This window comes from Kogia breviceps, chromosome 7 (genome assembly GCF_026419965.1).
Source record: "Kogia breviceps isolate mKogBre1 chromosome 7, mKogBre1 haplotype 1, whole genome shotgun sequence".
Classification (NCBI taxonomy): domain Eukaryota; kingdom Metazoa; phylum Chordata; class Mammalia; order Artiodactyla; family Physeteridae; genus Kogia; species Kogia breviceps.
In genome coordinates this window covers 36,176,695-36,200,233 of record NC_081316.1, presented here as the reverse complement: position 1 = coordinate 36,200,233, position 23,539 = coordinate 36,176,695, and the positions used below count along the sequence as shown (strand labels likewise).

Below are 23,539 nucleotides of genomic sequence, written 5' to 3'. Positions count from 1 at the left end.
CCTTCCTGTAGCAACAGTTGAGCCCAGTCTGCAGTTTTCTCAACACTTGCAGAAGCAACTTTACTGGGCCCTTTAGAGATACCAGCACCAGCTAAGTCACCTCCTTCACCCGCAACACACGCAGTTAAAATAACTGGAATGGTTTCTAAAGCCTGACTGATATACAGGGGATCCAACACAGGATAAAAAGTAAAAACTCCAAGGATGATAACGAGAGGAGATCCCAGGGCATTAGCTATGCATCAGACTGGTGGGTTGCTTGAATTGATAGCCCCAGTTCGCAACCTTCCTGTATCCATGTTCTTTGCAAAGTGACTTTTCAGATTCTTCCATCAAGACGTGGAGTCTATTTCTGTTCTCCTTGATTCTGGCCTTGTGACTTGTTTGGCCAATAAAATATGATGGGAGTCATGGTGAGCCATCTCCAATCCTAGCCTCAAGAAGCCTTGCATATTTCCTTTTTCTCTCTTGGATCCTTATTTCCATCATGAAGTCTTGTCTAACCTGCTGGAGGATAAGAGACCATGAGGCATGCCATCCAGTAGCCAGCTACCCATCCCCTCCCCAGGCAGAGATGCAGTTAACTGCAGAGGTCTGAGGAAGTCCTGCCGAGACCAGGAGGACCATCCAGCTGAATTCAGCCCCAAATGCCAACCTGCAGAATTGCGAGCTAAATAAATGATTGTTGTTTTTAACCACTAAATGTTTGGGTGATTTATTATGCAGAAACAGCTAACTGATCCACAGACTTAGAGAATAACCAGTCCACACCAGACCAGGAGGATTGAAGGCTCACAGATGGATGAATTCAAGAAGAAAAAGTGATATCATTAGGGAAGCTAATATGTTCTTTGGAGGGCAATGGGGTGAGTTGGAGCAAAGGCTTGCAGCTTCTTCTTGTAAGCCTTGTAGAAATATTCAGAGTGACCTATGTATATGTATAACAGATAGAAATAAAATTCAAATTTACAAAAATGAACGGACTTTGTGGATTTCCTTCTGTAGTGAATGTCAACTCACGATCGTGGACTTGAATCCCAAGGCGTGGTTTCAGCAATCTTGTCTTTTCATGACTGCTGTTTTCACTAGTGGACATGCAGGCAATATTCATCAGTAGTACTCATCGTGCTGCTTGGGCCCTCACTCCCAAATCCAGTCATCATCTTTGATTCTACCTCCTAAATATGGCAGTCCACCTCTCTCCATTGCCATGCCTCTGCGAGAGCTCAGGACACCATCTCTTTCCTGGACCATTGCAGCATCTTCTGAACTAGTGTCCCTGCCTCTCTTCTTTCTTGTTTCCTTCAAATAGTCTTCACTGAGCTTCCAGAATGATCTCTCTAAACAAGTCATCTCAGCCCGTGGCCCTGTCTAAAGTCCTTTATTGATTCCCCTTTGTCTACAGGATGAAGTGTAAACTCCTTAGGATGGCATACATGGCCCTTTATGCTCTGGACTCTTGCCTTTCCAGATTCACCTCTTGCCAACTGCCAAGCTTGTCTCCAGCCTTACTGAGCCTCTTCCCACCCCTCATTTTTGTAATGCTCTGCTTTTCTGCCAAGTTTCTGCACATTGGATTCCCTTTGGCAGACTCTGTTGGTTGCCTACTCAAAACTCACTCTTTTATTTTTGCCTGCCAAGTTTTTGCACATTGGATTCCCTTTGGCAGACACTGTTGGTTGCCTACTCAAAACTCACTCTTTTATTTTTGCCTGCAGAATCCTAGAAATCCCTTGGTCTCAGGGAAGGTGAGCCTTAGCCCTAGTCTAGAGGTAGACATATACCCTAGTTCTGGCTAATTATTTATAAGAGGAAGTCACTATGGAACATATGGAAAGTTTTTCCCTTCCTGATAAGAGGCAGGTATGCCAGTCAAAACTCTCAACCCCAGGGTCCCCTAGCTTTCTTCTCCAGAACTTGGACCTCCTGTAGACCAGTAGGAGAAAGGAAAGGGATGCTGACTGGAACCCAGACTTAATAGAGCCTCTGCACCAATGCTAGAAATCACTTACCACCAGACATTTTGTTATGTCAAGAAATAACTCCCTCTTTGTTTATGCCAATGTTCACTGGTCATTTCTTGAAGCTGAAAGCATTTATGCTGGACGTTATCTACCTTCCCAAAGTAAATCCTGCTCACCCTACAGGACTCGGCAAAGTCACTACCTGGACCAGATTTTAAAACTCTGTCCCCTGGGCTTCCCTGGTGGTGCAGTGGTTGAGAGTCCACCTGCCGATGCAGGGGACACGGGTTCGTGCCCCAGTCCAGGAAGATCCCACATGCCGCGGAGCGGATGGGCCCATGAGCCATGGCCGCTGGGCCTGCGCGTCCGGAGCCTGTGCTCCACAGCGGGAGAGGCCACAACAGTGAGAGGCCCACATACCGCAAAAAATAAATAAATAAATAAAAAACCTCTGTCCCCTAACCCTATGTACCTAGAGCTTCTTTAAGTATTAACATAATGGCAAAAAACACCAGCTCTGAAGCCAGACTGTCTAGGTTCATAGCCTAGCTCTACTACTTGCTAGTTGGTAACTTTGGGCAAGTTATTTACCCTCTCTGTGCCTCAGTTTCCTATGTATTAAATGGGTGTGAGACTACTACTAACCTCTTCTAATTGTCGTAAGGGTTTATTGAGTTAATGTATGTAATGTACTTTGCATCTGTCTCCTGATAATCATTCAGTTAATGTTTGCTGTTATTAATACAATCTTCATCATTCTCTGTTACAATAGCCTAATAGTCCTGTTCCTTGATAGATTAATGAATGAATTTCATTCATTGTATGAATAAGGTTAATGAATACAGAGGTGCATATGTCAAGTTTATTGCATTCCCAGGGATACCTGGCTTAGAGATACTGCCCAGTAAATATTTACTGAGTAGATAAACATATATCGTGCAATGTGAACAGTATATGAAGAGTAAACCGAGTCAAACATGAACCCAGTTGGGATGGCTTTTTTCACATGAAGCCAGGGAAGGAGTTACAAATCAGCAACTTAGTGAGTTCCAGAAGGCTACTACAGGAAAAATTCCCATAGTTGGCTCAAAGGACAAATACCCATGTGCTCATAAAGCCCCTGGCTATCCAGCTTCACACAATCAAGAAAAAAAAATCACTAGATCAGCCAAGAGATATTCAGCAGTCAGTGTTGGGCTGTAGCATTTTGCCTTGTCCTTGTCCAAATCTGGCCTTCTAAAGATGAAGTCTGTAATCAAAGGTAGAACGTAGGAGATAACAATGAATCAAAGCACCCTGATTCCAGATAATCATTTCCCCAGTATCTTTCTTGTTTCAGTTTGAATTACAATGCTTTTTGTCTTGCCACTCACACTGTTAGCAGGGCAACTTGCACTCTCTGGACTTTCTCGGCTCATCCTTATTCTTCACTTGGGCTGGAACCTCTTGACAAAGCTATTCTTTGTAGCGTGTGTGTGCGCTACATGTGCAAGAGTGTTTGTGTATTTGTGTAAAAGTAGAGAAGGGAAACCTAGCTCAAGAATGATTGCATACAAGTATTTTCTGGTGAGTGTGCAGTTTAATTCCCTCATGTCTGCTGACAAGTGAGACAGGGAAAATAGTTGCTGGGTCTTCAGAAATCTTCTATTATTGCCCTTCATTATAATTTACTTTATCTCTTTTCCATTCACCTTGAGCCATTATGGCTTCTTTCTTTGCAGCTCAGTAATTGGAAAACTGGTTTACAAATCTGCTTTTTCTTCACTAAAGGATTTTTTCCTCATCACACAAAGAACCAAGGGAAAGAGAAGAGAAAGGGGGAAAAGAATGCACTCTAGTGAGATCTGAAAGGATGAAAATTGAATTTATTTACTATTCCCACATATTATTTTTCAGGAAAAATGGGAAAAGGACACAGGAATTTGATACTTTGGATAACACAATGCTAAAGCCACACAAGGGCTTTTTAAAAAAATGTATTTAAAAATATTTGTGGCTTCTGGATCAAAGACTTTGAACTACCTTTGTGGGAGGATGTCAACTCCAGAGATCACTCCATAACAGAGAAATAACAACAACAGTGACAATAATAATATTAACAACAGCTCACCTTGATTAAGGATTGTGCTAAGTACTTTATATATCATACTTCGTTCACTCCCAGCAAACCCAGAGGTGGGTTCCATTATTACCTCATTTTCAAAAAAGGAAACTAAAGAGAGGTTAAAAATAACTTACCTGAGGTCATGGAGTTGATACATGGAGAGGCTAAGACCTCAAACTAGGTCTGACTCCAAAGCCTACAATCTCAACCAGCCTGGGAATTTACATAGCATGCATGACCAGTATGGGAAGGTTTTCTGGACCCACCGCAAAACTACCTACATTTTGTCAGGCGTCTCCCATTCAAGTTCTTATGATTTGAGAAGCCTGGTTTTGATCAAAAGGATAACCAGAGTGTAGGCAGGGGGTAAAAAGTACAGCTGGCACATATGCTTTGCTTGCTCCAGAAGTATTTTTAAAGACTACGTAATTAGGCAGGTATTTTTAATTTACAAAAACAACCAGGGCTTCCCTGGTGGCACAGTGGTTGAGAGTCCGCCTGCCGATGCAGGGGACACGGGTTTGTGCCCCAGTCCGGGAGGATCCCACATGCCGCGGAGCAGGTGGGCCCGTGAGCCATGGCCGCTGAGCCTGCGCATCCGGAGCCTGTGCTACACAACGGGGGAGGCCACAGCAGTGAGAGACCCGCGTACCGCAAACAAACAAAACAAACAAATCCCCCATACCTTTCCAGGAGCCCCTATAAATGCAGAGAACCTCTGTGGAGGTAGACGGTGCAGTCAGTCTACCGGGAACATCACCCTCATCTGCCTCTCACTAGATGTATGATCTTCTGCAGGTTCTTCACCTCCTTTTTCTTATCTGTAAAGTGAATATAATAATAGCATCTGCCTCAGGTCCTCCAATCCAGAGAATCACCCACAAGCCTTGAAACCTGATGGAATTTGCCCGTTGGGTTTTGAAATTTTGCAAGGGTGACCTCTTTCTTCTTTACATTTTCTCCCTTTGGAATGGGAATGTCTGTAACTGCCCATCTCACCATTGTATTCTGGAAGCAGATAACTGGTTTTCAAATTTCATAGGTTCACAGGTAGAGGGGAATTTTGGCCTAGGATGTTACCCTACAGAGTCTCACCCCTGCCTGATTTAGATGATTTAAGTGATGAGATTTGGGACTTTTGAGCTGATGATATTTAGATGAGATTTTTGGACAGGTTGATGCTTTAATGGGTTGAAATTTGGGGGAATGTAGGGATGGGGTGAATGTATTTTGCCTGTGGGAGAGAAATGAATCTTTGGCGCCCAGAGGACAGGTAAAAATAGGCTGAATAATGCTCCCCTACAAAAGATATCCCTGTTCCAGTTCCTGTAACCTATGAATGTTATCATATGATGAGAGAGAAAGAGAAAGAGCTTTGCCGATGTGATTAGGAATTTTGAGATGGTGAGATTATCCTGGATTATCCAGGTGGGACCTAAATGCCTTTTGTCTGTTTGTTTTTGTTAGTATTATCATTATTATGGGCATTGGAGGGCTTTCAGGAAATAGAACTTTGCAAGGGTCCTTCAGTAGGGGGTCTGTGGATGTTCTGGGGTGAATTATAAATTCCCAGAATTTGTGTGTGAAATTTGGTGTGTATGTGCATCTAGTTAGTTGTTTATTCGTTTCCCAGGACAGCAGTAACACAGTATCGCAGGCTGGGTGGAAGAATCTGTTCTAAGCCTCCCTCTGGCCTGTGGATGGCTGTCTTCTCTACGTCTCTCACAGCATTGTCCCTCCATGTGTGTCTGTCTACGTGTCCAATTTCTCCTTTTTTTAAAAAAAGAGATTCATTTATTATTTATTTATTTAATTTTATTTTTGGCTGTGTGGGGTCTTAGTTGTGGCGCGCGGGATCTTTCGTTGAGGTGAGCGGGCTTCTCTCTACTTGTAGTGTGCGAGTTTTCTCTTCTCTGTTTGTGGCACGTGGGCTCCAGGGTACATGGGCTCTGTAGTTGTGACACATGGGTTCCAGAGCACGAGGGCTCTGTAGTTTGAGGCATGCGGGCTCTAGTGGAGGCGCGCGAGCTCAGTAGTTGTGGCACGCGGGCTTAGTTGCCCCACAGCATGTGGGATCTTAGTTTCCTGACCAGGGATCAAACCCATGCCCCCTGGATTGCAAAGTGGATTCTTTACCACTGGACCACCAGGGAAGTCCCCAATTTCTCCTTTGTATAAGGACGCAGGTCATATTGGACTAGGGCCACCCTCATTTTAACGTGATCGTCTCTGTTAAAGACTCTGTCTCCAAGTAAGACCACATTCTGAGGTACTGAGTCCTTAGGAGTCCAACATATTTGGTGGGGCGCGGGGCATAACGATGTGGATGTTTCCAGAGCTTTCATCATATCTCAAAGCATCCAGTACACACATTCATGCTTGCACAGGCACACATGCTCACAAAGATTAAAACCCTCTGAAAGGATGAAAGCCCAGAGAGTGGGCAGCAGGTAGTCAATGGTGGTGGGGAAAGGCTTCCAGGCCCTTGGATTCTTATCTCAATAGGCAGATACCAGCTTTGCTAAGCAACATTAACCATGTTTTGAAGTAGGCAGCTTATTTGAAGGCAGTGCATGGAATGGAGGAAGCACAGGCTGTAGCATGAGTCCAATCTGCCTTGACATCACCTAGGCTGTGTTGCTTCTGGGAACTCACTCAACCTCTCTGAGACTGTTTCTTGGTCTAAAAAATACCATGTACCCTAAGGCTGTTGATATAAAGTACCAAGCTCAGAGTCTGGATCCTAGCAAACATGCAAAGACCCATTATCATTATGGGTGGGGTACAACTATTGAACAAATATGCTGCTCTGCCTCTGGAAGCCTAGCTCAACAGCAGCACAAAATAAAGGAGTAGTGATAGTGACTCACGCTCTGCTTTCAATCTGAGACAGACCATGCTTGCCTCGTGTACGTGACTTTGGCAGGCCGGGCTGACAGATATGGCTTTCAAGAAAATTGCTCATTGGTCTTCCTGTAAGTCAAGGAGGCAAGGAATCCTTTAATCGGTTGCATGGGCACTGCCTCAATTTGACAAAAGACTCTTGCTCCCACCTGGGGCAGGCTCAGGTTGATGTTGTATGGAATGTCCAGTGTGTTAGTTAGGGTAAAGTCTGAGCTGCTGTAACAAACACCCCCATATGTCATCAGCTTAAACCAGATAAGAACTTATTTGTCTTAATGTCATAGCAGAGAGATAAGAGGTGCTAGGTTGATAGGCTGCCTTGCCATTCTTAACATGTGGCTCTTCCTTATAGGCACAAAGTGGTGGCTCTTCATCTCTTAACTAGCAGGGAGGGAGAGCATATGCTCAAGATTTCAAGAGAAGACCCTGAGGTCACACATCATTAGCTTATGTCCTATTTGGCCAAAAGTTAGTGACAAGGGCTCATCGAGCTGTAAGAAAGGCTTGGATGCATCATCTTTAACTGGGTTGCCATGTGCCAGCTAAACTTAATTATTAGGGGAAAAGAAGAGAACTAAGAGTGGGGACTACAGCAGGCAGGTTGTCTTATCTGGCTCAGGGCATCTTTTTCTCATTCTGGGACTGTCCCTTCCTTAGGTAAGTGACCTTGATTATGCTCCTCTTTAAGAAACACCCTTCTCCTGCAACACACACACACACACACACACACACACACACACCCCTGTATGATTCAGCCCAGATGTGTGGGTATCAGGCCCATGAATATTGGAATATAGAGGTTCAAGTTCCCGTGATTGCACGGTATTTTACAACCACCTAGCTCTCTCCATTCCATTATCTTATTTGATCTTCACCTCAGCTTTGAGAGTTAGGCACAGCAAGATTTATTATCTCCTTACAACTGTAGAAAGTGAGTCTCAGAGAAGTTAGTAATTTATCCAAGGCTGTACAATGCACTGGTTCTAGACCCAAGGCATCTGATACCTAATTTAGAGCATTTCCATCTATAGCCAGGGAAAAAGATGGGAAATTGGAACTCAATTCAATTGGAACAAATTCATTTATTCTTATTAGTGATTCTAGGGGAGTGATGATTGAAAGTAGTTGAAAAACAAGAGAGAAAGTTTACCTTTCTCAGGCATCTTTGCACCTCCTGATACCTCTCTTCTGACAGCTCCCAGGTCCAGAATCATCATGTTCTCTACTGGCAGCATAAATTTGTCTACTCTTGGGAGCCTCCACTATGATAGCTTATGGTACAACATTGTCTATCCACTCCTATCTTTGCTAACTAGGGTTTTCCTTTAAGAATATTTCATGTGTCAACTAGGTATAAGGAGGAAAGCCATATAATAAAGTTTACACCAGGATGTAAATGTGTAATTAGTTGTTCTAGGAGCATGTTAAATTTTAAAAAAACTTGGTTATGATACTAAATGGACTTAGAATTGGTGGAATTTCAGGGGGATTGGTGGCCAAGTAAAGATGATTGAGTTTGGGAGGTTCTTTTGACATAAGGCCCCAAATCTTTGCCTGGCAGGAAAGTCTACCTTAAAATAAGGCTAAGGGATCACAGCAACATGTTATCATTAATTAAGCACCTACTATGTCTCTGGCTCTCTCCTGGGCATATTACCTGCATGACCTAATTCAAATCTTATATAACAATGCTGTCAGTAAGGTGTGATGGTCCTTATTTTACAGATGATAAGAGTAAGATCTGCTGTTTTGTTTAGCATTTACTACGTTTAAGTTATGAGGTTTTGTAAAATTAAATACATTGACCAAGGTCAAATACCTAGTAATAAGAATTAGAATTCAAACCCCAAGCCCTATGACTCCAAAATTGGTGCTCTTTTTAACATTGCTTCCTCTGATTCCTGCAATTCTACCACTAACACTTTTTCCTCTGGGCAGAGAGGCTACTGGGGATTTCGTATATTCATCTTCCCAGTCCACTTTTTTTTTTAAATTTGGTTGTGCCGGGTCTTAGTTGTGGCAGTCGGTCTCCTTAGTTGTGGCTTGCCTGCTCCTTAGTTGTGGCATGTGTGTTTCTTAGTTGCTGCCGGCAGGCTCCTTAGTTGCGGCTTGTGAGCTCCTTAGTTGGGGCACGTGTGCTCCTTAGTTGCAGCCAGTGGTCTCCTTAGTTGCGGCTTGCGAGCTCCTTAGTTGCGATTCACCAGCTCCTTAGTTGGGGTACATGTGCTCCTTAGTTGCGGCCGGTGGTCTCCTTAGTTGCAGCATGCAAACTCTTAGTTGTGGCATGCAAGGGGGGTCTAGTTCCCCGACCAGGGATTGAACCTGGGCCCCCTGAATTGGGAGCTCGGAGTCTTAACTACTGCACCCTCAGAGAGGTCCCCCCAGTCCACTTTTAATCAGATCATTTAGTACAAAAAATTTTAAATATATTGACTGATATATTTGATATATTTCTACAATATATTCATATAAAGTGTTCACTATATATTGAAGTGATTACATATTATTAAGAAAAAAGTGAAAGTATACATAGATGGCATGATTCCAGTTTGGAAGGAAAAATGTATAAATAGATATAATCTGGGGCTTCCCTCATGGCACAGTGGTTAAGAATCTGCCTGCCAATGCAGGAGACATGGGTTCGAGCCCTGGTCTGGGAAGATCTCACATGCTGCGGAGCAACTAAGCCCGTGCGCCACAACTACTGAGCCCACGCACCACAGCTACTGAGCCTGCATGCCTAGAGCCTGCGCTCCGCAACAAGAGAAGCCACCGCAATGAGAAGCCCGTGCACCGCAACCAAGAGTAGCCCCCGCTCACCACAACTAGAGAAAGTCTGCGCTCAGCAATGAAGACCCAATGCAGCCAAAAATAAATAATTTTTAAAAAATAGATATAATGTGGAAGGATATTTACCAAAACATTCAATGGTTATAACCCTATAACAATTAAAGTTTGGAAGTGAATATCTTTTATAATTATGATGTTGATGATGTCCATCATCTCTCCTGCACATACTCTGATATCTGTAATTGACTACCTCCCCCTTTGCTTTGGGAAATTTCTTCCCCCTCCACGTGCTTTGGATGGAGCTTCCACTCACAGCACGCTGCCCCACTGTGCCTAAGAAATGGACACAAGCCTGGACCAATCAGTGTCCTGTGTGATTGGTCTCAGTGGGGAACAAGCTAAAGTGCCGTTTTGATGCCCCATCCACACTGCTTTGTCCCATCTGAGTCTGCCGGCAGTAGTGGTGGAGAATTTCTGGGATACTGACAGCTTCCCACCTCAGACATCCATGTCTCTCTGTTTCTCTATCTGAGAGTTTTTCCCAGGGCTATAGAAACTTGCCCAGCCCAAGTGCAGAGTGCTCACAAGAGCTGGGGATTTACACCCTCAGGGATCATCCTCAGCCAACTAGGGATGGGAGTCTGTGGACAAATCACCTCCTGGCTTCCCTGTCCCCTGGTGGGAGAATTCTGACTTGTGTTCCACGTGGTGCCTCTGAGGTACCCAGCAGGCCTGAACTCCAGTTGCCCACAGTGGTATCTCACTTACTAACATTATGTTGACTCTTCTCCCATCTGTTGAGCTTTCCTTGCTCCCTCACCTGTTTTCCCTGGTACCCTTTCCCAAATACTCTACCTGCATCAAAGGCCTTGTCTCAGGGTCTGGCCCTTTTCCCAAACTTCCCAAACTCAGGTAGAGATGTAGCTATCTCTTTCTGCTTGGATGGTAATCCATGAGCATTATACCCAGAATTCTGGTGGCATGACTTCTACAACATGAGAGTCTGAAAACATGAGACAGACGGACCAACAGAGTCCAAGACTCAGAGAGAGGGTCCTCATGCTGTGGGCATCCTGGGATCCAGCCCACCTTGAGGTCAGCTCCCCTCTGACCTTGATCTAGCCATTACTTGTTACCTTGAGCTTCAGCTAGTTTTGAATTGGGTTTCTGTCCCTTGCAAGCAAAAGAGTCCTGGTAGGATGATGTTTATTTTCTTTTTTTTTTTGCTTATATTTTTCTCTAATGTAAGATACAGAAACTTTTTAATGCAAAAAATATGGCAGAATAGGGCAGCTCCTTGGTGGTCCAGTGGTTAGGATTCCGCTCTTTCATTACTGTTGCCTGGGTTCAATCCCTGGTCGGGGAACTGAGATCCTGCAAACTGTACGGTGCAGGGGGGAAAAAAAAGGCAGAATGACATTCTAAAGGGGAAAAAAAAAACACTGGAAATGTCATTGACATTGTCACATAAATAGCACATGTGGGTGCACAGTTCACCTTCCTCTCTTAGTATCAGTGAAACCAGGCCTTCCTGAAACAATGGATTCATTGAACCATGAATCTCCACAGGCAATCACACTCCCCAAATGCTCCCACGGTGCTGAATGACAGAGGGTGTTTCCTTTGTCAGCTCTACCAATCACCCCGGCTCTTAGAATGATTTGGATGTGGCTTCTCATTTGGCCCCAAAGCTGTGCCCAAGTTAATGACTTGGAAAAACATATCATCATCCATGTAATCTGCAGAAACCAGAGAGAGCCCTGAATCACGCATTTCCACTGCAGAGGAAGCATTCACAAATCCTGCACATTTTAACAATGTTTGTATTATTTCTCACAACTATTTAGTTAAATGCTGTTTAAACAGATGGGCTTATTTGTTTGGTCCTAATAGTTATAAAATTTGAATATTGTGCATATTGACAATTACAAATATTTGTATTTGTCAAGTAATATTCTTTCCATTTAAAAATTCCTTTATGCTAAAGAGAAAGCTGGTTTAGTCTATAGAAACATACTATGGCTTTATGTTCCCATGGCTTTTCTATAACCAGAGGTATTCACAGATTGCTGGGTATCACTGGGAAGAGGAATGGAAATAAACCACAGAGCACTGTCACTCTGTACTCAGAGCTTGGTTTCATCTTCATATACAGCTCCATGTCTATGTCTTGAGGCAAACATCAACACAACAAAGCTGGTGCAAATAAGGTGGCTCTAATTCTCAAAAATGTGCAATTCCTTTAAACTATAATTCCATGTTTAGGAATCTGCACTAAGAATCCAAATTAGAGATGTGAGCAAAGATATATATAGATAGATATGTAATGCAGTAGTATTTATAATAAATAGTGGAAACAATACAAATGTACAATAATTATTAGTTAAATTGTGGTGTATTCATATCATGAAAATCTGTGCAACAATTAAAAACAATAATGTAGATTTCATGGCAGTGGGGCAGAGCTATATCAACAATATAAGTGAAAACAGGCAGATTACAAAAGACTATGGGGACTTCCCTGGTGGCACAGTGGTGAAGAATCCGCCTGCCAATGCAGGGGACATGGGTTCGAACCCTGGTCTGAGAAGATCCCACATGCCGTGGAGCAACTAAGCCCGTGCGCCACAACTACTGAGCCCACGTGCCATAGCTACTGAAGCCTGTGCGTCTAGAGCCTGTGCTCCACAAGGGAATCCACCACAATGAGAAGCCTGCACACCGCAATGAAGAGTAGACCCCACTCTCCACAACTAGAGAAAGCCCGTGGGCAGCAATGAAGACCCAAGGTAGCCAAAAATAAATTTAAGAAAAAGACTATGAACAACATGATCTCAATTTATAAAAACAAAAACCATACCTTTATACACATGAAAGTCAATAAGTCAAAATATTAATAGGATATATTTTGGGGTGTTGGGAATATATAATTTTATGTTCTTTGGGCTTTTCCAAATTTTCTGTAATGAGCATGTATTATCTTTATAATCAGAAAAACAAAATGAAAAAGAATAGAGTAATATGATTTAAAGAATGCAGTAAGGTGACTTAAGAAACCAAGAGGTTATTTTGACTTTTAAGTCACTTATTCAAAAATACTAAGGGCCTACTGTATGTCAGTACAAGTAGAAATACAGAGGCTTTAAAAAAATCAAGCTCTTCTGCCTTTGAAGGCTTCATAATTTTGAACACTGTCCAGTAGAATGTTCTGGAATGATATAAATGTTCAGTGCAAGTAGCTATTGGGTAGTTAGTATGACTGAGGTATGGAATCTTACATTTAATTTTAATTAATTTAATCATATGTAGCCACATGTGGCTAGTGTCTTCTATAGAAGAAAAGGCACACTTGGAAATAATTATAATACACTAGTGCTAGAGAAGCATGGAGTGTGGAGATATTAACTCTGTTCAGAAAAAAACCTCTGAGAGGAGATATTTGGGCAATGAGTCTAAAGGTGTAGTTAGGAATTCACTCTGTAGGGAGGAGAATTTCAGGCAAAGTATACTGCAGATGGAAAGGCAGAGTCATGACTGTGCCTGGCATTTTTAAGAAAGACAGAAAACAAAAAGCAAAGCAAACAAAAAAGGATACCAGAAAAAGCTCAGAAAACAGAAAAGGACACCAGAAAAAGCTCATGACCCATCGAGAAAGATGGGGAGAATGAAATTTGGCCAACAAATCCAGTAATATTAAGCTCTCGAGGAAGGAGTCATTTTGTTACATTGCTAGGGGAATAGTGTTAATCAAACCCACTAAAACCCACTGTCTCACGGTAGGAAGAGCTCTTACTCTGTGCCAAGCAGTGTACTAGACGCTTTCAAATGCTTAATCTCATTTAATTACGACAGAAGCCCCATTTTACTGAAAAAGAAAGCGAGGCTCAGAGGAGAAGTAACTGCCCAAGAACATACAGCTAGTAACTGAACTTGGATTGAAACCCCTGAGTCGTCTAATTCTAAAGCCCTATTTTCACCATATCATGTTACCCCCACCTAGGAATATGTTTAGATAGAACATAGAAACACTCTGCAATGGAATGCAGACCCAAAGAGATTATTTTTAAACATATCATGGGTCATTTCTAAGCTCTCATGGCTCTAGTGGTGACATCCCAGGGGCAACTACCATCATGATCAATGAACTCTGGATTGTCTATCAAAGGTAGTAGACTGAGCTGGACTCTTCCAGGTCATTGTTTGATATGATCTCATGCTGTATTGAATGCTGTAGATTACTAGAGCTAACAGGACCAAATTTGGTGCCAATGTCCATGGTCCCCTAAGCCCAATTTACAAGGGCACCACCAAATGACAAAATCATAAGGCCCTGAAACCTATCTATGCTGCCTGGCAGCTCCCACTCACGTAAAAGATCTTGAATTTTCAGTGTCCCACTTTCTGGACCACTGTCCTCACCATTGTGTCTTTCTGTACCTTGGTCAGATTTGACTCAATAGCCTAGAGTTAACTCCCTCAACTGCCTATACAGTAAAGCTACCCAACATCTCTTCTGCTGTCCTTGTGGGAATCCCTGCTAGGTTTGCATGACATTGAACTCAAATTTTTTCCTCCACTAATTAGGACAGCAACAGAAGGCCAAGAGAAACAGGGACATTCAAGAAAAAAAAAACCCAAAAGACTTCTTTACTAACATTTAATAAAATGTCAGTTCTCTTGTACCCCATATATTAGAAATCTTCTATTTCTAATAATGAATATATTGGGGACCTGATCTCTCTTTCAAGGATGGTTTCCCCAACTTTGGGTTTGGGAACTTTGAACAGAAGAATAAACACAGAAGACTTAAACTTGGAAAGTGATTACTAGGTCGTTTTATGAAACATATGCAACCATTAAAGCAGGGCTACCAAAAGAATGATTTTAAAAAGGGGGGCGGGGAGCAAGGGAAAGAAGTAAATATGTTGTTGATCAGAAAAGTATTAATGTTGTCATTATGGAAAAAGTAGAAATCAGAAAAAATTTCAGTTTAGTGTTGTTTTAGTTTAAATTATTTTATAGTTTAATGGACATTGCAAGGATGGGGGTGGGGGAGCAGAACATCATCATATTTTCCAAAACTATGTTCTCTAAAGGTTTTCATTAGGCCCTGGTTCCAGCTCAGCAGAGCTAGGAGGCAGAAACAGCAGGACTTTAGGAAGGAGGATTAGCCAAATATCGGTAGCTCGGATCCTTAATTAACTGACTTCATTTTTCTGAGTTCTACTCCTCAGAGAAAGACAGTCAAATAGATGTAGGCTTAATACTTCCTAATGCAAGTAGTTTGTTTGGTGACTATCCTCATTAATTAAAGCAGTAGGTTCTAGTACTGAATTTATTTTTCTTTTAAAAATTGTTTATACACTTTTTAACATAAATTTATACATATGACAATTAAAACCATTTTTAAAACATATTTATTGGAGTATCATTGCTTTACACTGGTGAGTTAGTTTCTGCTGTATAACGAAGTGAATCAGTTATACATATACATATGTTCCCATATCCCCTCCCTCTTGCGTCTCCCTCCCTCCCACCCTCCCTATCCCACCCCTCTAGCTGGTCACAAAGCACTGAGCTGGTCTCCCTGTGCTATGTGGCTGCTTCCCACTAGCTAGCTATTTTACATTTGGTAGTGTACATATGTCCATGCCACTCTCTCACTTCATCCCAGCTTACCCTTCCCCCTCCCCGTGTCCTCAAGTCCCTTCTCTACGTCTGTGTCTTTATTCCTGTCCTGCTCCTAGGTTCTTCAGAACCATTTAAAACCTTTTTTTCCCTTTACAATACAGCCTTTTCCTTCTCTTTTCCTTTTTTGTTTACCTCTTGCCCTCTCTCCTCTCCACTCACATCAATGCCCAGGCTGCCCACCAGTAATCCTACATACTACCCAGTGTATATGCTGGAAAACACACACACACACACACACACACACACAAGCAGGAATGATATTATATACACTTTAGTGCATCTGCTGTTTTCATTCAATACCTCATGAGTATCTGTCCAAGCCAACTGTATGGCTCTAAACCATTCTTTTTAAGGCTACAAAATCATTTCATGCTTTAGACGTACCATTGATCTAACGTGGGTATTTTTTCCCCTAGGCTTCATTTATCAACTGTGCTATAATAAGCATTCTTGCACTGTACTGTTGTTTCTTTGGGATAGATTTCTAAGAGTGAGGTTGCTGCATCAAAAAATAGTGTAGTTGCTCTTTTTTTCTCTCTCCTTTTAAAAAAAGAGATGATGCTAGACTTTCTTATTTTGCAAGTGACCTTAAGCACTCACTGCTCTTCCCTGGACCTCTGTTTTCTCACTGTAAAGCAGGCGTGTGGGACTATAGATGACCTTGAATGTCCTTTGCAGCTTGTTTTAAACCTCTCTGCTTCTGCACCTATGCCCACTGCTCTGTGTCTTGCTGCAGTGAAGTGAAAATCATCACTGCTGCTGACTCAAGAACAAGCGTTCTGCCTATCTGAGTCTCAAGATTTTGGACCTACATTTTGCACACAGACTAGTTACTTAGCTGAACCACTGATTTCCAAGTACAAACTCTTCTGAAATGCTGTAGTGAGGGAAGATTTCCCTGATTAGTTTGTGTCTCCTTGACACCCATGGTTCAAATGAGAGCTGGACAGTGAAGCTGATTGCAGAGTTCTAAGGTTCTGCTGTGTACGTTTAGATTTACCTTCATCTAAACAGGACACACTCCTAGCAGCCTCTTTGATTACCTTTTCAGGATGCTCCCAATTTTCTTTTAATGAGGATAAATACTTGATTATTGCATGACCACACCACTGAATGAGGAGGGGAAATGGTGCACAATGGTTATCTACTTTGTCAGGCTTTCTATTCTGTGCATGTCTACCCATAGTAAAGCTTCTGGACCAGGGAGAAAGAACTGTTTTATTTGCTAAATCTAAGGGGCTTCCAACAGATAATTCTTGCAGTCTGAATAATAACAATTGCTTATTGCAAGAATACCACGCAGCCAGACTCAGTGTAGGTACTTCACACGCGTACTCTCATTTAATCCACAAACAACCCTTGAGGGAGGTTAATATATATTCTTATTATCCTCATTTTACAGATTGAGAATTTCCCCCCAAGGTCACAGAGCGAGGAGGTGATGTAGTCTGTCTGCAGAGCCCACATTTTTAACACAGAACAACACTGCAGTGGAACCCGTCAGTAGCAGACAAGTGGGACAAAAATACTGCATGGCTTCTTGACTGTCTTATCAATGTCACCTGAAACCCACACTGAGCTCCCCGTACCCATCATCTATAGAAGTTTTAGATGTTTATGGCTCCCATAGCAAAATCATCTGAACACAGATACAAACTGTGGACCAGAGTCAACACAGACCGTGGGCTCAAATTCTGGCTCTGCCCTCTGACCTTAGGCAAGTGTCCTCGCCTTTCTGTCAATTTGGCCAGGCAGCTGTTTCTCACCTGCTGCCCCGAGGACGAGAGGAAGCTGGCACCACCAGAGCCAGGGCTTGTAAAAGCCGTTTCCTCTCCATTTCTCTCCTCCTCTAGTGCGGAGGAGGGCAGCATCTTGAAGGCAAAAGGCTGCCCTCCAAGCCCTCTCCTGCCTGGGTTCCAGTTTGCCCCCTGTGTCTTGGCACAAACACGCGTCAGGGCTGCCACGGGATGGCCTCCTTTTCAGTAGACTCCCCTTCCCCTGCCCCCCATTCTGCTGGGTGGACAGGGGTTTCAAAAATAGCTATGTATTTGCTTAACTGCGGGGCGGGGGAGCAGAGAGATCAAGGGCAAAATCAATTACTATTTTTCATCTTTGACAAAGTAATTAAGGCCATAGTGACTGGCTAATTCCGACCGAATGGCTGCTCAGTGATGGATGCGGATTTATGGCCTGCTCGGCGGCGTTGCTCAGAGCCCGATTATCACTCCAAACAGGCGGCGGCGTAGGGCGTGGGTGGAGGCCCGCAACCGCAAGACTTGAGCCTTTTCTTGTTTTTCTAAATACTGCGGCTCACCCCTCGGCGCTTCCCGAGCGCTGACACCCAACGAGGCGCAAGGCCGCCCCTGGCCTCCTACCCCTCGCACGCTGTCTCTTGCCTTCGCCCCCTACCCGGCTGCCAGGCTGGTGCCCGCCACTCCGCATCCGCGTTAGCTTCAGAACAACCCCTCTAGGTCTCCCCGCTCCGCACTCTCCCTCCCCTCTCCACGCGGCCCCTCCTCTGCAGAACCTTGCGGCTGGAAGTGGGGGGAAGGTGGGAAGCCTAAGCAGTGCCTCCGCCAAACCTCTGCAGCCTGCGCGTCAACCGCCTTCGAAGGACCTGACGCACGTCGGGCCCCAGGCGGGAACCGAGTGCGCACTTGGCGCACTTGGCGAGGGAGGGCCTGCGGGAGAAACGTCAGACCCGGGGGGCTGAGCCGGGACGCGGGGCGGCGAGGACAGCAGAACTCCACCGCCTCTGCGCACTCCTTCTCGCTCCAGCCCGGGCAGGGACGTCAGTGCGCCCCGGAGCGTCGGTGCGCTGGCTGGACGCTCCGCTGGCGCCGGGCACTTGGTGCCGGCGGCTCAAATGCAAATTGCGAAAACTGACTTTCGAAGTCGTGACTCCCTCTTGGAAGTCGGCCCAGGGCCCGCCGAGAGAGGCCTACCCTGACCTAGGGGCGCGCCTCCTGGCGCGGAAGTCGGGGGGCTGCCAGGCCTGCCCTTTACAGTTCTCGCATCCTGGTTTGGCTCCTTGGAAACTGGGGACTGTTTCCGAAGAAGCGCCCAGCAGAGGCCCTCGGCTTTCCCCGTGGCTCCCAGAGTCCAGGGTGTTTCCGAGCGCCCACCAGGGCCGAAGCAAGCGCCCCTGTAGGATTCCTGGTCCCGCCTTCTCTCCTGACCTCCCGAAGCGAGAGCCCACCAAAGTCCCACCCCATCTCCCTTCCTCCCCGCTCCCGACCTCGCTGGCTTTGCCTTACAGCGGTCCTCTAGGGAGGGCGCGATCGGCCCCCAGACGGCCCTGTGGGAGGGTTTGGGAGATTCTCCAGGGTTCGAACGCGACTTTCTGAGCCTGAGTTTCTCCAGCTTTCAAACTGGGAGTTTCTCACAGGTTGTTGTTAAGGCTAGATGGGGTAATTCATGGAAAGCCCTTGCACGATTGTTCAATATTGAGAGCTTAATAAATATTAAATCAAAGCTACAATAAAAAGCGGCCTGAAGCCCTCAAGGAAGCTCACAAGGAAGGTCTCTTCAGGGACCCTGTCCTTCTTCCATAATCATGCAGACCGTGGGTCCCTAGCCGGCTGCTTCCGGAGAGGCCAGGGGGCAGAGTCAGTGAGCTGAGGCATCCGCGTGCGTTCGCGAGGCTCGGAAGGAGGCGGGAGGGGCCCGGCAGTAGTGCTCTGGGCGCCCACCGCAATCTGCCGCCGCAGCATTGTCCTCCCGCCGCGTGGGGACGGCCCAGTCGAGTGTGACGGAGCCGACCCCGAGGCAGTTGGCACGGCTGCGGACAGCAGGGAAGGGACAAAGTGCTTTCCGTAGCTCCCCATTTCCGAGGTCTGGAGTTCCCTGAACGAGCCCGGCCAGAAAGGAGAGAAGGGAAGCGTTTTGATACGAATCCCCTGCTAGGCTCCAAACGACACCTATGTAAAGGTGTTTTCCCTTTCTAATGATTATAGCCATTGCTTTGTACCAGCAGCAAAGTCCATCTTTCTATCGCCACGGCCACCTCCAGCCCAGCCACAGAGCAGTAGGCCGTCCTCTGGTGGCATCTCGGAGGGCCAGCCCTGCCTCCTGGTTGCAGCAGATGGTGATTTGGAGGGTCTATAACACCTTGTGCGTCCAAATCATTCCTGGCTCTGGTGAATTTTTATTGAGAGGGCTAGGAAGAAAGAATGGGTTTCCTTTGACTTTGAAAGTGACCTAAGATCCATGTCAGTGTTGGAAATAATTTCCTTTTTATTTATAAAATTTTCAGAGGAGCTTAAAACATACAATGAGAATAGTCCTAATTTTACTCAGGGGTTTCTCTTGTGTTAACGGAGATAAAATAGAAATGCGAACACCAGACCTCAATTCTTAAGCGAAAACGTAGGATCTCTCCAACACTGGTTGGCTGGGAGGGTGGTCTGTGGGCATCTGAAGTCCTACACGCAAGGTTGGTACAGCCTTATAAATGCAGGAACCGTGTGTACAGCCATTGCAGAACTGTGTCGCTTCGTGAGACCCTCGATCTCTTTATGGTAATATTGCAGAATCCGCTGCCTGCAGGTTTGGAGAGGTGGCAACAGGATCTAGCCGAAGAGAAAGAGGGAAATATGACAGCGATTTAACTCCTTCCTCTGCGCCCACCTCAGCAGCCCAAAGCGCTCCTTTGGCGGCTGCGCCTCGGCTTGGGTGCAGTGGGACGTGTCCCTCCCATGTTTCCCTTAATTAGGAGGAGGCAAACTTCTATCATTCCCTCCCGCCGGCTTCGGTTTAGTAATCAGACCCACATGAGTCACGCCAAACACTCAGCCCCCTCCCGACCGAGTGACAACTGGCCAGGCTGTTGTCCCTTTAAAACTCGAATCCAAGGAGGTAATGATTTATCAAACTTGTCTTATCAAGAAAATGTCAAACGAAGGGCACCTTGCTTTGCACTGACGCAAACCTGGCCTTTCCGAAGGAGATATAGAAAGCGCCTGTCTTGCTGGAGCCGAACCCAGTCTTGTCAGTAGCTGGTTTCACTCTCTGCCTTCAATCTATTGCTCGTTTCAGACATGGTGAGTGTTTGCTTTTGTTCTTTTAAGAGGAGAGGGGGCTGCGAGGGTAGGAAGGGCAGATTCGTTTTGGATATTTCTTTTTGAAATGTTCTGTGCATTCTGGAAGGCGAAGGGAGCTCACATTGTACTCGTGAGCATCACCTGGGGTCGGAAAGAGGTTTCCGAGGCTGTGGAGGCTGAGAGGTTGGAGGTGTCGCCTAACCCCGCGCTTCTGGGAACTGTCCGTGGTGCTGAAAATCCAGGTGCCAGTACTGAAGAGAGCCGCTGTGGGTCCTAGAGGCTATTGAGATAAGAATGCTGGCTAGAACTGAGATACTTAGATTTGGTGCAGATTAACTTAGATTTGGTGCAGATTGAAGAGTTCTGATCTGTGCGTTTGTGGAAGAAGGTTAGACGAGAGGTGTGTGGTTGAGGTGAAGGTAATATTATTCTTACAGTAGAATAGTAATTATTGGAACTAATATTTACAAAGCCCTGAAAGATAACACGAGGGGAGAAAGTGGATGGAAAAAACACCGCTGGCAGTTATTTTCCTTTGAACCTCAATTGGGAGAAAGCAAATGAAAATTAGTCGTGAGTTTTGGTTCCTAAGCCAGTGTAGGGGCATGGATACTAAACTATGGTGAATAGTTACTCTGGGGGAGTGGAAGGACCAAAAAACTTCTCACGTTCTTTTACATATCTGGGAATCTAGACGTGAATGTAGGTTGTGTAAGATAAATCCAGTTACTACCTTGTGTTTGAAATCTGTTTTTTTGCTGTTCTTGTGGGGTTGTTGTTACTGTTATTTTGGTCGTTATCCTTATTCTTGCTTTTGCTACCTGGCGGGCGGGGGTGGGTTTTGGAGCGCTGGGATTTGCACAACCGATTTGGCCTCAAACACTCGCAGGTGCCAGGGCATCAGCTTTTGTGGCCGCAGCTTGTTTATCGCTTATTAAAAAAAAAAAAAAAAGCAATGTGCATTGTTGAATGACAAAGGAAATGGGGCGGAAAATTAAAGAATCTTTCTACAATGGTGATGGGAACGTGGGCACCCTACAGTCGTGATGTGAAATCCAAAGAGGGCAGGGACCTCATGGCTGTAGGGTTATTTCTGCCCTCCACTTCGCCCTCCTCCAAAAAACATTTCTGCATTTTTTCTTAGTTCACCTTCTATCAGGTAGGAGAATATTAGTTTCTTTATGTCATCCAGTTATCCACAAGACGGACAGACTGAGAAATAATGATTACAGTTTTTCTTGGAGAAGGAAAAAAAAAATCCAGATTCCAATTTGTTCCCTAGATATTATGTCTGGACCTGAGTTGTGAACGTCTCTATATGTAGATACAGGTATTTTTAAAGCTGCCGTGACTTTTTTTTTTTTTTTTTTTGCACGAACTTCACATTATGTTTGCAGGATTGCGGTGCTCCCAAGGAAATGAATAAACAACCAGCCAACAGCCTGGAGGCGGCGGTGGCTCTGGGCCACCGCGATGCCTCGTGCGCACCCAGGATGAGCCCGGAGCAGGGGCTTACCGCGGCCGCCGTTGCGCCGCCGCCGCGTGTGCCAAGGTCCTCTTCCACCGGCGCCCAAACTTTCCATTTCCCCGACGCGCGAGACTGCGAGGCCGAGTGGCCGGGAGTAGAGGCTTGCAAACTCGGTAGCCCGCGGGCGCCGGCGACCTCGGCGGCTCTGCGGGACTTGAGCGAGGCGCACGGCGCGCAGGCCGCCCCTCCTTCAGGGGGCGCCGGAACCGGCAACGCGATGCATTGTAAGATTCCGGAGGGGGATGCGAACGTGAGCGTGGGCAAGGGCACCCTGGAGCGGAACAATACCCCGGCCGTAGGCTGGGTGAATATGAGCCAGAGCACCGTGGTGCTGGGCACGGATGGAATCACGTCCGTGTTCCCGGGCAGCGTGTCCACCTCTGCCGCCCAGGTAAGCAGGGCGCTCTCGAGCCGCGCCGCCTCCTGCTCCCCAGCCGCGCGAGAGGCGAGCCAGGCCGAAGCGGGTGCACGTGTGCTGATGGGGAGACCGGATGGCAGTGCCAGGTGATGGATGCGGGAGGCAGCTTTGGGGCTTCGGAAACTCGCACTGCGCTGGGGTCACTAGTTCAGGGCGCGAGGGCTGCAGCGAAGCTGCCAGAGGAATTGCGACCTCAGGACCTGCAGCTACCTGCCCCTTCCCAGCCTCAGGGGTAGCGGAAATCCAGGTGCAGACTCATTAAGCAGTTGAGGCATTTAGATTTTTACCTCTTTCTGCAGACAGGACTCCCCCTCTTGCCAATGACTGGGTCTTTTTTTTTTTTTTCCAAAACAATTCTTAATTTTAAAAAGGAGAAGAAAATACAGAGAAAAACCTGGGGGAATAATCATTTAAGTCCTGTAGGCTTTGCACTGCGTATTACATTTATCACATGAGAACTCATTTGATGAGAGGTGGCTTACATGAGGCCAGTACTGAAGTTTAAGCCTCAGAGCCTATATTTTCCAAAACCTGGTACCTAATTTTGTATATATATATATTTTTTTCTTAGAGTACCTCTCTCAATTGTATGAGCCTCAGGCCCCCCAAACCTGGATTCACCTGTGCATTTGATCCTTTACGCTCAACCGGGGGCATGAAAAGCCCACAAAGCAAATCCCAGTCCTGAGTCAGGGATGAGGCAGCTATTCCTGGTGGCCCCCCTCCCATATGGACTTTTGTCTTCTTCCATCTCCCCCCAGTTTCTCTCCCTCCTTCCCTGATTTCTTTCCTCCATCCCTTTTCACATACTTTAGCTCTTCCTTTCCCATTGCCTGCCTCTATTGCTATCTCCTCTCCTCCCCTGGGCTCAAGGGCTAAGCGTGTGTAGCCAGTGGTGGGCTCTTGAACCAGAACATCTGCCTGTGTGAGATCTAGGGTGTGTATAGCCCTTCTTAGTTACTCTAGTGTTTGTACACACACACACACACACACACACACACACACACACACGCCCGCACAGCAAGAGCTCAGCTGTTACAGTAACTAGAAATGGACATAAACTTAGGCTTTCCCGCCCTCCCTTGCTTTTGAGGTCCC

The 23,539-nt window shown here is 45.5% G+C and overlaps 1 protein-coding gene across 1 annotated transcript in view; it reads left to right on the top strand.

Annotated features, from left to right (window-relative positions):
* Positions 1-21,913: 21,913 nt before the first annotated feature.
* SLC6A5 (solute carrier family 6 member 5) overlaps positions 21,914-23,539 on the top strand; it is a 49,391-nt gene continuing 47,765 nt past the window's right edge. The window contains exon 1 of the mRNA XM_059070222.2: positions 21,914-22,414. Within this exon, the coding sequence (XP_058926205.2) occupies positions 21,914-22,414 (501 nt within the window). The remainder of the gene's footprint in view (positions 22,415-23,539) is intronic.